This window comes from Cibotium barometz, chromosome 6, assembly GCF_041138505.1.
Source record: "Cibotium barometz isolate CiBa-2024 chromosome 6, ASM4113850v1, whole genome shotgun sequence".
In the NCBI taxonomy this organism is placed as follows: Eukaryota; Viridiplantae; Streptophyta; class Polypodiopsida; order Cyatheales; family Cibotiaceae; genus Cibotium; species Cibotium barometz.
In genome coordinates, this window is record NC_141051.1 from 37,743,632 (window position 1) to 37,757,894 (window position 14,263).

At 41.7% G+C, this 14,263-nt stretch overlaps 1 protein-coding gene across 1 annotated transcript; it reads right to left on the minus strand.

Moving 5' to 3' along the window:
* Positions 1–12,409: 12,409 nt before the first annotated feature.
* Positions 12,410–14,026, minus strand: LOC147637711 (uncharacterized). The gene has a single exon (XM_086799012.1). It carries the CDS (start codon positions 14,024–14,026, stop codon positions 12,410–12,412), a length of 1,617 nt encoding a protein of 538 aa, XP_086655138.1.
* Between the last annotated feature and the right edge of the window lie 237 nt (positions 14,027–14,263).

Here is a 14,263-nt window from a genome sequence, read left to right on the forward strand (position 1 = left end):
AGGGTCTTCTAGGTAATCAACTAGGGTGCTTATTGTTGCTGAGAGCTTCCTATATGCTTGTGTGCATGCAAGAAAATGAAAAACTAGGGTCTTCTAGGTAACCAAATAGTCATGTACATGTAACTCCTCCCCTGAGCACACTTAGAAATGTGTTTATTAATTCTTATGCCTATGTCTTAGGCTTAGATGCATACTAGTACTAACACCCAGAACACCCAACAGATTGGATGCTAAGCCAAAGATTGAGCTAGGGTTGTGAGCACCCATGAAAGATTATACAAGATGAGGCCACATAGTACCATAACATGATTAAGAGAATACTCCATATCAATGAAGACAAAAAATTACCTAAAACACAATATCTGCAAACATATCTGCTTGAATATCTATCTAGATTTAGATCATATGCTAAAAGTAACATATCATTGAATATATATCTCGATGAAGAACCATATAAAACCTCCATGTGAGAGAAAATCATTTGGTAGTATAAGCATAAATATCTAGATCAACACATAAGCATAGATGAAGAATATCCATTAAAGAAGAATGATCATACACACTATCTAGAACATAATCTAGAGCTTCGTCATGCTCACATTACATAATCTCAAACATAAGAATCAGTCACATCACCAAGTGACTCCAATGAAGCAACATGAAGATAAAGGCCAAGTATCATCATGCATCCTAATGAATAGATCATCATGCGCATCGATATCCTGATCTTAACAATAAGCACATAATGATGAGAACTAGAGTCCAAGAACTGTAAGAAAACCTAATCATCATTATCATGATCAGATATCAAGACTGAGTGCATCATTAAGAATATTCGCATGTGGCTCAATGTTTTGGTCATCAATAACTTGAGAATTAATAAGTGGAGCATTCATGACTAAATCAACATCATAGTAAACAATAACATCATCAACATCATGAGTAATAACGACATCAACATGTGGATAAACTAGAACACTAGGAGCACCATCCACTGTATGACCAAGAACCTCATCATGTGAGACACTTGCTAAGAAACAAGGAAGTACTACCCCACAACTTCATGGATCATCCTGAAAACTGGCAATGACATGGATAGAAGAAGAGCAACATCAGTTTGGGAAGTGGTGAAACTACTAGATGGTAACTTTTTTATGAAGATTCCCACTGTCAACAAGTATTTTGGAGAGAATGATGATGGGCAACCGAGAAGGGGGAGCAACCCCTTAGTGTTTTAGAAGATTTGACATGAAGATTACTCTGACAAGCTTGTCTCTATTTGGGAGATAACAACTCATTAGCTATGACGGGGATTGGGATGATGAGCTTCATACGCTCAAAGTATCTAAGAGTGATGGTGAGAAGAGATAGCTTCAGAAATATTGCATCAAATGATGCAATTTTATGGTGGGTGGTTTGTCAAAGCCAAGAAAAGTCCATCAAATGATGTAATTTTGTGGTGGTTGGCCTGTTAGACATGTTTATGTAGATCTTTTGAGCAAACTCTTTGACCTTACACTATAAAGATGATCCTTATCAACTCTCCTGCTACTCTAGAGAGAACCAACTCCTCTTTATTGTTGCTCCCAATACAGTGTGACTAAATCTTGACCCTCATTCTAATTTGTTGCTATATACCTAAAACCTAACCCTATTCAAACTAAACACTAACCCTAGTTTAGTAGCATCTGCTTGGACCTTTACCGTAATCAAAATGATGCCTGTTGACATTGAGGAACACATATTGCTCATATTATGGCTCTTGTAGCCAAGTCAGAGAGAGGAATTAGCATCACACTTATGTGATGTACTATCCCCAGGCAAAGGCTTTTTCATGCCAAGTTTGATTACTTGGAGTCAATCTCAGAGATCCTTTTTTGCATGGGGAAAAAGTTTGGATTTTTCACGAGTGGAAGAAGACATAGTTCTTCCCCATTTGTCTTACAGCTCCCATGCTTAACCTAGATCTACTTTACCTCACATTGGTGCAAGCCCGTGGGATCATAATTGAGGCACACAAACTGTTATATGCAGCAGAGGTGGGTAAATGTGATGGGATATCCATGTTGAGATTCAAGCTCGATGTCAGTGTGACCCAGCTATGCTATGTGCTGGCAGATTAGGTAAGAACATCTGTGAGACATAAATGACCGCGTGTCCAGCTGGTCATAGTGTGTGGACATTAGCTAGGGTTAGTAGAGTGTGGACACAACTCATTGTGTGTTGTGTGGATTATGGATTAGTGCATTATGCTTTGTGTGAGAGTGGACATGGCTTCCCTCTATGGTTAGGGTTTGCAATATACATTAGGGTTTGCTCCTGTGTGTGTGTCTCCTCCCCCTCTACCGTTCTTTCAACATGGTATCAGAGCCTTGTGCTGTTTATTAGGGTTTATGAGTGAGTGAGTGAAGAGGGAGAAGAAGCTGTGAAAAGAAGCTGTGAAGCTGGCCATTGGAGCTGTGAAGCTTGGAGCACACCAAATACTATCAGATCTGAGAGCTTGGCCTACCGGGTAAGGTCTTCTAAACATCCTTGAGCGGATTGCAGGTGATACAGGCAAAAACAAAGCAAAATAGAGCAAATCAAAGCAAAGAGAAATTCTGGTTTTTGAAGCTTTCCATTAAAGCTTGGCAACATTGATGTATGATGGAAATACATGTAAATTTGGCAAAGCAAACATGTATCTGACAATGAGAGATGTAATGGCAATTCTTATGCAAGCTCTATTGTGATTTTGGAGCATTTTGGAAGCATTTGAATGTATGAAAATCTCTGGTTTTTGAGCTCTCACAAAACAGAGAAAAGGAAGCCAAAAATTGATGAAATTGGAGCATGTATTTGGTAAAAATCAAAGCATTGATGGGTCACACACCTACCTAGGAGTGTTAGGGACTTGAGTATCTCATCATTGAGCATTACAACCCTTCCCAAAGGCCTCATTTGCAGCAGGCGGCGCAGCTAGAACAGAGGAAACAGAGCATTTTTCTGGTTTTTTGACTACGAGGAGATCAAATTTCAACTTGGTGCTTGATATCTTCCACAATTTCTTTAGAAATTGGATGCTTTACACTTTGGAGAAGAGGGCTATGTGATTTGTTTGGTCAATTATGCCTAATTGAGCTGGGAATGAGCTGATTAAAACAGGCTGTCCACTGGTTGCAGAGAAACAGGCTGCCACTGGTTGCAGAGAAACAGGGTCATTTTAATTGAGCAATTAATCCTTGGTGTTTTACAATTGGACAAATTCCTCTTACATGCAGTTGATGGACACTAATGCTAAGCTAATGAATGCCTGGTTGCTAAATTTGGACAAATATTGAAGGAATTAGAGCAAATTTTCTACTGGTTTTTCTGGTTTTTCTGGTTTTTCCAAAAACAGAGAAAGGGGTTTTCAAAAATTGATATGTACACATGTCAGATGGTGTTGACACTCAACATTGAGGTTGATTAGGTGTCAATGCAAGTTTCCCATACTTGATTGCACCATTACATTGTGATTTGGAGCCTTGGAAGGCGTGTCAATTCAGGGTATCCCGCACTGAGTGAGTCAGTTCATCTTGGATGATTACAGGTTGATTTTCTACATCAAATTTGGAGTTTGTTGGCTACCTTGGAGCATCTGGAACATTCATTGGAGTGTGGTTGAGCTGAGGAAGGCTCATTTACAGATTTGAAGTGTACGAAAGGTGTACGCATTGAGCAACATGTCGGATAATCCAGTTCAGATTGTTGGTGAAAAGCTGGATAGGAAGAACTTCCAAGCATGGAAGTACAGGATAAAGAGTTTCTTGAAAGGGAAAGGATTTTGGAATCTCATTACAGGTGCTGAGCCAGAGCCTGAGCTACCTCGACAACCTACACAGCAGCAGCTTATTGCTCATAAGCAATGGTCAGAGAGAGCATTCAAAGTGCTGCATTATTTGTCTATATGTATTTCTGATGCTATGCTCATACACATTCAGGATGCTGAGAATCCCAAAGATGCATGGGATACTTTGGTCAAGATGTTTGATACAGATACGAGTGCTTGCAAGTCCCAGTTGCGACAGCAGATACATAATGTGAAAAGGAATAAAAGGAGCATACATGATTATGTGCAAGAAATCAAGAAGTTTGCAGATGCATTGGCCACAATAAATGCCCCCATGCTTGATGATGATTTGGTGGATATTACCTTGCGTGGTCTTGGCAAGGAATACAAATCATTTGATACATCTATCTCAGTTATAGGTTTACCCGACTTCGATGAGTTGGTTTCCCTCTTGCTAGTTGAGGAAATCAAACTCAGTGATTCATTTTTGGATGCATCTACTAGCCATGATGATGGCAGAAATCAGGCTTTCTACTCGCAGAGAGGCTTTAGAGGCAGGGGGAGATTTGCATCACGTGGACGTGGTGGTAATGGTCGTGGATGGCAGGATAGGCCTCTACAATAGAATTTTCAGCCTTCATATGGTGCTCGAGGTGGTCGTGGATATGCACCTCAGCGAGGCAGAGGTAACCCCCGTGGTCGAGGATGTTGGCAAGGCCAACAAAATTCTATGCAAGATGTGGAATGCCATTATTGTGGCAAATATGGTCATATGGCGAGAGATTGTTTCCGCAAACAGAATGATTTGAGAGGGGGAAGAGCACAACGTGGTGGGTCATTATGGTGGAAACTATGCACAACATGGTGGTAACTATGCATCAAGTAGCAATGATGGAACTGCAAATCATTTGTTTGCCATGAAGCATGTTGTGGGTTCTACGACAACAAATGCTGAGAATGATGATACATGGTATATGGACTCAGGAGCATCAAACCATATGACATGTCATGGTGAATGGTTTGAGCATATGTAAAAGGCTATGTGGAAACAGGTGATGATACCCAGCATGTCATTACACATGTTGGAAGTGTACCATTGGTCATGCACAATGGTCAGACAAAGTCTATGTCAGATGTGTTGTATGTGCCTTCGATCACTAAAAGCTTGGCCTCAGTTGGTCAAATGGTGGAACAGGGATTACAGGTTCGTTTCAACGAGCATGGATGCTTCGTTGAAGATTTCAAACATGGATGTAGAGTGATTGCTAAAGGCAAGAAAGAAGGCAGATTGTTTAAGCTGGGATGCTGGAATTCCTGAGCTAAAATCAGCCATGTTCTCCAAAAGTAAAAATGTGGTGTAGGACATTGATATGTGGCATAAGAGGATTGGACATGTCAATATACAGAGATTAAAGAACATGCAAACAAGAGGCATTGTCAATGGATTGCCTAGGTTCAAATATGATGGACATATGCATGTTTGTGAAGCGTGTCAGTTTGGAAAGCAGGCAAGGTTGAGGTTTCCTAGAGAAGGAAATATGAGTAACATGCCACTTGAGATAATACACAGTGATGTATGGGGTCCTGCACAAAACCCATCTATCAAAGGCAGTTTATACTATGTTACATTCATAGATGATTTCAGCAGGATGACATGGATATACTTTCTCAAAGAGAAGAGTGAAGTGTTGGAAAAATTCATGGATTTCAAAGCTTTTGCAGAAAAGCAGTATGGCTGTTGGATTAAATGTCTGAGGACAGATGGAGGTGGTGAATACACCTCAAAAGCTTTTGAGCATTTCTTGAGGAAGCATGGAATAAGAAGACAATTGACTTGCAGGTATACACCTCAGCAGAATGGTGTGGCTGAGAGAAAGAATAGAGTCATATGTGAAGTGGCAAGGGCAATGCTTAATGAAAAGAGCATGCCAGATTACTATTGGGCAGAAGCATGTGCTACTGCAGTGTATATACTGAACAAAACACCTACAGCAGCCATTCATGGAAGCACGCCAGAGATGCGGCTTACAGGTTACAGGCTAGACATTGGACATCTTAAAGTTTTTGGATGCATAGCTTATGTACATGTGCCTGATGAAAGAAGAAGGAAGTTGGATCCTAAAGCAGAGAAATGTGTATTTGTGGGATATGCACAAGATCGAAAGGCATACAAATGTTATAATCCACAAACTAGACAAGTGGTCATCTCATGAGATGTGGTGTTTGATGAGCTTGCTAGTTGGTACAAAGCAAAAGATGAGGGAGTCATTGAGTCACTTGAGGCTGATGTGCCTGTGAACTTGCCACAAGCAAGTTCTAGTTCTACTACTATGTCTGGGCGGCAGAGCAGAAGCTGAGAGTAGCAGTGTGCGTCCATGGTCAGGACGTTTGAGGCATGAGTGTGAGCACTGGGAGTAGTGCTATGGATAAAGGTAAAAAGAAAGTCGAAGGAATTGGAATCACAGGTTATGAGTCATCTAGTTCTGAGAGTTTGGATGAGGAGCTTGGCATACCTGTTTTACGCACACCTGGTGCGAGGCAGGATAGATATGTGCCACCACATGCATTGCGGAGATCACAAAGAGTCAGATATCCTGTTGACAGATTGACATATAGAGATTTTGCCATGCACTATGCATATATGACATCTATGGTGAAGCATGTGGAACCTACATGTACAGAGGCTGTTGGAGAGCATGTATGGGAGAAAGCAATGGATGTAGAGATGGACGCATTGGTCCATAATGATACATGGGATTTGGTTGCACTACCAAAGGACAAGAATGTTATTGGATGTAAATGGGTTTACAAAGTGAAGTGCAAATCTGATGGTTCTATTGAGAGACATAAAGCAAGATTGGTAGCAAAGGGTTATGCACAAACCCAAGGATTGGATTATGATGAGATGTTTAGTCCAGTGGCTAAGATGGGCACAGTGAGAGCAGTCATTGCTATGGCTGCAGCTAATGGCTGGGAAATGCATCAAATGGATGTCAAGAATGCATTTCTATATGGAGATCTACAAGAGGAAGTGTACATGGCACAGCCAGAAGGGTATGTACACCCTAGATATCCCACTCACGTATGCAGGTTGAAAAAGGCATTGTATGGTCTAAAGCAAGCACCTCGTGCCTGGAGTGATAAGATGAGCAGATATCTTATCTCACTTGGTTTTCAGATTTCTACAGCAGATTCTTCCCTCTATGTGAAGAAGACACAGCATGGGATTGTTTTACTAGTCATCTATGTGGATGACTTGATTATCACACAGGTGATCATGGTGCAGATGTGATGCATGTCAAGAAAGCTTTGAGTGGGCAATTTGACATGAAAGATCTTGGTGAGTTGAGATACTTTCTTGGAATAGAAGTGGTGAAAGATCATGCAGGTACTTGGTTAGTACAGCGCCAATATGCATTGGATATGTTGGCAAAGTATGGCATGACAGTGTGTAAGCCTATGAGTACACCATTGGAGCAAAATGTGAAGTTGCGGGCTGATTATGGCGAGGAATTGGATGATCCTTCTATGTACAGGAAGATGGTTGGTAGTCTCATATATATGACTATCACACGCCCGGATTTGAGTTATGCTGTGGGGCTAGTCAGGCAGTTTATGCAGAGCCCCAGGAAACCACATTTGGATGCAGTGAGACACATCATGAGATATGTGAAGACCACAACACATTATGGTTTATTTTATGAGAGTGGTAAAAGCTTGGACATACATGGCTACACAGATGCTGATTGGGCAGGTAGCGCGTATGACAGGAGGTCTACTAGTGGATATGCTTTTACACTTGGAAGTGCCGTGGTGAGTTGGAGTAGCAAAAAGCAACCTACAGTTGCTTTATCCAGTACAGAGGCTGAGTACAGGGGTGCAGCCATTGCTACTTAATAGGCAGTATGGTTAAAGGGTCTCTTGGCAGATTTATGTGAGCCTATTGATGGCAAAGTTGTCATTCATTGTGACAACATGAGTAGTATACAGTTGGCCAAGAATCCAGTGTTTCATGCGAGGACCAAACACATAGAGGTCCATTATCACTTTGTCAGAGAGAAGGTGCTGGATGGTACAGTTGATCTTCACTATGTGTGAGCAGGTGGCAGACATCTTTATGAAGCCACTTAGCAGGGAGAAGTTTGAGTACTTCCGGACTATGTTGGGAGTACATGGGATGAGCTTGAGGGGGAGTGTTGAGAGTCTTGATATCCCAAGCTCATCTTCATCTTCATCAGCAGTACATCATGAGCTTGAGAGGGGCTGTTGAGATTCAAGCTCGATGTCAGTGTGACCCAGCTATGCTATGTGCTGGCAGATTAGGTAGGAACATCTGTGAGACATAAATGACCGCGTGTCCAGCTGGTCATAGTGTGTAGACATTAGCTAGGGTTAGTAGAGTGTGGACACAACTCATTGTGTGTTGTGTGGATTATGGATTAGTGCATTATGCTTTGTGTGAGAGTGGACATGGCTTCCCTCTATGGTTAGGGTTTGCAATATACATTAGGGTTTGCTCCTGTGTGTGTGTCTCCTCCCCCTCTACCGTTCTTTCAACACTCCAAGGTCAGAGTTTCGATTGGTACCCCTCCATTTTTGCCAACCTTGTCATGTTCTACAATACCCTAATGGGAATTTCTTCCTTTGATTTAGGAAAGACACAATATCTTTACACTACCACACACCCACTCACACACACACACACACTCACACAGATTTTCTATTTTCATGGCTACAGTCTCCTTCATTGAGAAGTTCTTGCTATTTTTTTGATTGAGTTCTCCCTTTTCAATAAATTAAACCACTTAATTCATCGTGGCACTCATAATGATTTCACGTGAAGGCCAATGTAATTTTCAAGTCTAAGGCAAATAATAGGGCACCAAAATGTTGTTTTGCATTTCCATTAAATGTATTTTGTGAGTTTTTCAAGAATAAGAGTGTTTTTCTAAGGTTTCATTTTAGTATGTAATGATTAATGCTTGAAAAAGTCAATGAAATGATGACCCTCCATATCCTCTCTATTTAAGGCAATGAAATGATGACCCTATATCCTTTCTATTTGCATGCACTCAAATGGCTCATTCAACGAGTAGAGGGATGGAGAGAGAGGAGGAGAGGGAGGGGGTGGCGGCAACTTAAATGCCACTGATGTGGCATTTAATTAATACACCAGCATTTTGTGACATGATTAGACAAAATTTTGCTTCCCAAAGTAGTTATTTATACAACACCAAAAATCAAAAGCTTACAATCAAAGTCAACCAAAAATGCATAGAGGCAAATGCAAGAGCACTGTATCGATCATAAAGAACCTGTTTACAGCAAAGTCTGCAGAAACACAAAACTTACCAACAGAGCAATTAAATGTTCACACTAAAGGCAACTAAATAGGATTTTCACTTAGGAATTGAAATTTGAGAGAGAAACCCAAATGCACTTTATTGATCACAAACCATGTTTACAATGAAGTAAAACACAAACATGAGCAAAGAGTGCAATAATGCAATTTTGTAAAAGCCAACAAAGAATGTCTATTTCCCCTCCTCACATAGGAAAGTTTTTTTTTTTTGGGGACTTCAATGTAGATTTCTTAGAGAAGGCCCCATTATCATTTGATGATGAGAAAAAATTTGATGCCACCACAAATGCTTCATATCAGACTACCCAATTAAAGTGTTCATTTAAGAAGGTGAACCGTTATATTTATGTGATATGTTTATGTCATTTCAATGGTTTATAAGATGCAAGAAATGGTAGCATATTATTAAAAACCTCAAGAGGTGCCTCAATCTATCTCATTATAAGATGCCATTTCAAAAAAAAAATGGCTCTACATTAATGACTCCTTAGGGTTTCATGCTTTAAATTTTGTTTCCTATTTGATGACGCTACTCTTCTTTAGCTCTAGGAGCTTCAAAATTATACTTTCAGCTCCCTACTAACAGCTTCTAGTTATATCTTCTTTAATACAAGCTAAAAAGTTCATCTTCAAAATTCCCTCTTTCCATGCATTTGAATATGGAGTAAAATTTGACACCAGTTGAAGTAAAATTTGGAATTCATGCTGAGAAGCTTTCGCCTAGTTTTTTACCCTCTCCGGTGGCAAACTGCTCTTCCAACCTTCACCTATCAGCCTGTTGACAATTTTTCGGCCCAATGTTTTTTGGCCAATCTCAGCCACTTTGACTGGTTTCCATACTCCTCTGGGCCTTTTAATTCCCCTATCAGCTGATGCAGGCACTTCCATCATTGATGATTGGTAAGTCCACGGCCCGCCCACTTTTGAGTTTCTTATTATAAACAAAGCAAGGCAAACACACAAATTTGGGTCAGATCTGATTTTAGGGTTGGTCATACAACATACGGATTATTTGTACAATCAAAAAATTAGGGATTTTTGAAAACGCCTGTAGAATTAGATTTGGGATGGTCTGATGAGTCCCCTGCATGAAGGGTTTGGTTAGATTCAGAGAAAAAAACCCTAAAAACGGGATGAAAACCCCTAAACTGCTGAAACCCTAAAATGAGGAGATTCAGAAGCTCTAATACCAAATGTTGGCCCCCTTGGATGGTACAGTTAAGGTATGGATAGCAATGAAGCGCACACGCACTCACAAGAAGCAACACCACTGGGAGCAGGAGTGGGAGAAGTACTTGCACGTATATTAAGTGATGAGAAAATGAAGTATAAGTACAAGATGTAAAGTGCAGTGTCCTTTCACACTAGATGTCCAGGGGGGGAAACCCAATGGGAAACAGTGCCCCTGGTAAGCCCATGTTCACACATAGCATTACTAATCTGTAATATCTGTAAGACGCCTTCATAGTTTTTGTTTTCTTTTGTACCATGATGAGATTACATTGACACTATTGTATCACTTTTGGTCTCATACTAATCTTTCTCTTGACGAGGAAGATTATGACTGGGCTTTCTAAGTATTTTTGTATGAGTCAAGGGTTCTCTGCCTAGAATGTCCTCGAAAAGGTGAAAAATAATCTTGTGTGTGTTTTTCATTCTTGAAGCCTTGTTTTCTCTATAAAAGGCTCCTTGTTTCAACATATCCCTACTTAGGTTTAGGGGGGATTGCTTTGGGGAATCAATGTATGCACAGTCGTGAGTGGTCAAGTTTTTATATTAGGCCTGACATGAGAGTTTTAGATGTTGGCACATTGTGATCTTTTGTGTCACGTGTTGCAGTTTAGAGCCCAAATCACCATGGCTAATGAAGGTTATCTCAGGCATCTCCACCTTCACTCCGAAGGGGGGTTTGTTGGATATTTGAAGTTGTATGTTAGAGTGGTTAGGATAATATCTAGATATTATACCTGTCTAACGTAAGCAGTGATGTCATTCAGAGAGGAACCTCTAAGGCTAAAAAAGCATTGTACTTTGTGAAGCTTATATCAATCATTTCAAATCATTGAGTTATGCAATCATGGTCTTCTCTTTTGAGCACTATCATATCTCTCTCTCTTGGAGCCTTGCACCAAAGGATGGCTATTTGACACCTTAGTCACCCCACCTATGATGTATGCAGCACCGGTATGGGCCCCTCACCTCTCCACATATGATTGGCGTCGGATGGAGAGACCACATATCCTCGTGATCACTAGGATGATTCGCTACCACATGAGTTCGTCAGAGTAGAGCTTGCAGTTCCCCCCATGATGGTAGAGACTCTATTTCAAACCATAGCCTACATCAAACGCATTAGAGGCATGGGTCGAGAGAGACTATCGTGCTTGGCCATGGAGTCCTCACAGAGTATTTTGCCACAGAGGGCCACCACCCATCATGGTATGCTACAGTAGATGAGTGTTTCTCAGCACATGGGCTCGACATGGATAGATTACCGCCCTTCCAGTATGATGATGACTCCCCATACTTTACACTGTCTCGAGAGGAGAGGAATGAAGTTCTGAGACAGTATTTGATCTAGATGCACACCAGGGAGACTTGGTCGGGTCTCCTTCCCACCAAGATGCAATACTACATAGATCATTTCCTTAGATTCACAGAGGATGGATTTGTCAGACGCCCAGGCTATACAGATGTACACACGTCTCACGCTATGAGGGTGACTATTGGTCAGATCAAAATTTCCTCACTCTGGAGATTGAGGCAGGGAGAGAAACATGGACCCCTAGAGAGGACAGAGTATGCAGATTATGCCATAGAGAGGTAGAGACAGAGGAGCATTACATATGCATATGCCTTGTATATTATGAGATCAGAGGGAGATACCATTGCTTGTTTAGAGAGGGTTTTGGCCCACTTAGCGAGGTGATGAAGTATCCTGATCAGAGATGCTTAGGCCTTTTCCACCTTTAGCTACAACGACACAGAGAGAGGATTCTACCATAGTCACCAGGGAACGGGAACGGGAACGGATATGGGAACGAGGGGCCAATCTGGAACGGGAACGGGACCCCTTGCAATCCGGAACGGGATCCGGAACGACACGTTATCATATTTCAATACACATGAGTAGACAAATATACAATTAAAAGCAGGCAAAAAGAGACAAATATACAATTGAAAGTAGACAAAAAGAGACAAGAATTTGATAGCAAACTCAATGACCTTGTTCATATTTAGAAAACCAGAAGTACAATAGCTTGTACAATGTACAGCCACATAGTGAAAGCTAGATAGCTAAGAACAAAGAAACCTAAAGTCCTAGGTGATATCCAAATAGGTGCAAAGATGTCAGCTAGATCATCCATATATGCATCATGCATCGATGCAGGTGGAGGTGGAGGTGGAGGGTCGTCATCATCTGACTCAGACTGTGGCTCCATATCTATGAAGCTCTCATGGTCAAAGTCACCACTAGCAACCTGGGCTAATAGTCGCAAGTTGGCTGACACATATACAAGGTCATTTGTTCTGGTAGTGAGTAGCCGATTTCTCTTCTTCGAGGCAACATGGCTAAAAACACTCCATAGTTGCTCAATTGGAGAAGAACTTGCATTCTGACTGAGAATGCGCATTGCAAGCCGTTGTAGCTCTGGAGTACCCGATCCGTAGTTCTCCCACCAAAGAGCACCTCCCATAAGTGTCCTATCTTGCTGGGCATCTGCTGAACCAAAATTACCTGTCTTTGCTCTGTACTTTCCCGAATCAATTCTAATCTTGCTTCTCATCGTAGCATCAGGCACCAATCTGGCAAGGATTTTGTCCCAGCCATTTGTGACTTCTTCATCCGATTCCTGGCCTTTGCCTTGAAACTCTGGAGGATCAATCACAAATGCAGCTGCATGCATTGGTGAGTGATATCGGTCCCACTTTGCTTGACACAAACTTTGAAGTTCTGCCTTCTTTGTTGTGTCGGGCTCCAAAGAAAGGATACGCTCCACCATCTTGTCCATGCCCTCATAAACTTTGCCAATGCAAGGTTTTTTCCCATCCACCATACGCAGCATGTAGATAATGGGCTTCGTAATGTTGACAACATGCTCAATCTTCACCCACAAAGGAGCATCCATGATGTGGGTGTAACAAGTTGTTCCTTGTGTGCTACGGGTAGTGGGCCACGTGCTCCACTCATCACTCACTACAAGCTGCTTGAGAATGTTATGGAGTGCAACTAGCCTCTCTAGCATAATAAAATTATATGCAAAACGAGTTTCCGAATATTTTTTAAGATCCAAGTTTGGGGATCTTTTCCTAAACTCGGAGAGGCTAAATGTGTGCCGAGTGATGAATGAAACTATGTCTTTTCCCTTTGCTATGCATGTTGCTACCCATGAAAGACCATCAATGTCTTTTAGAAGATTATTCAAGCCATGTGCAATGCATGGAGTGAATGTGATGTGTGGATACCTTGCCAAAAGAAGGTCGCTTGCAGCTCGATTTGAGGCCTCCCCATCACCAATGACCTGGATCACATCTTGAGGACCCACTTGCTCAATTGCCTCTGCCCATTCCTCCACGATGACGTCGGCATACTTGCCCATTGGAGAGGCATCATGGGAAGACACAAAAAACGTGTTCCCTCGAGAGTATGCGATGATGCCATGGATGGAGCGAGATTGGCTATCACTCCATCCATCACTAATGATGGAGACACCGTTGCGTTGCCACCCTTCCTTGACGTTTTGCATGGCTTGCTCAGCAGCTTCCTTTTCCTTTGCCAAAAGCGTGGTTCGAAGGCTCTCCGAAGAAGGGGGAGTGTAGGTTGGTCCAAATTCAGCAATGACACAAACCATTTCCCGAAAATAAGGGGACCTTGCCACATTGAAAGCGATGTGGTCATGGTAGAAGAACCTTGCAATAGCTGCATCCGCGGCTTCTCATTTGCGTGGATTCCAAGAACCCACAAGAGTTCTTTGCGTGCCTTTGGGGGGTGGCGGTTGATGCACGGAAGAAGAGCCTACGGATGTGGAGAAGTTGCTTGAAGGAGTTGTAAAGAATGATGGGTTCGCAGCCATAGCTCTTGGAGGAGG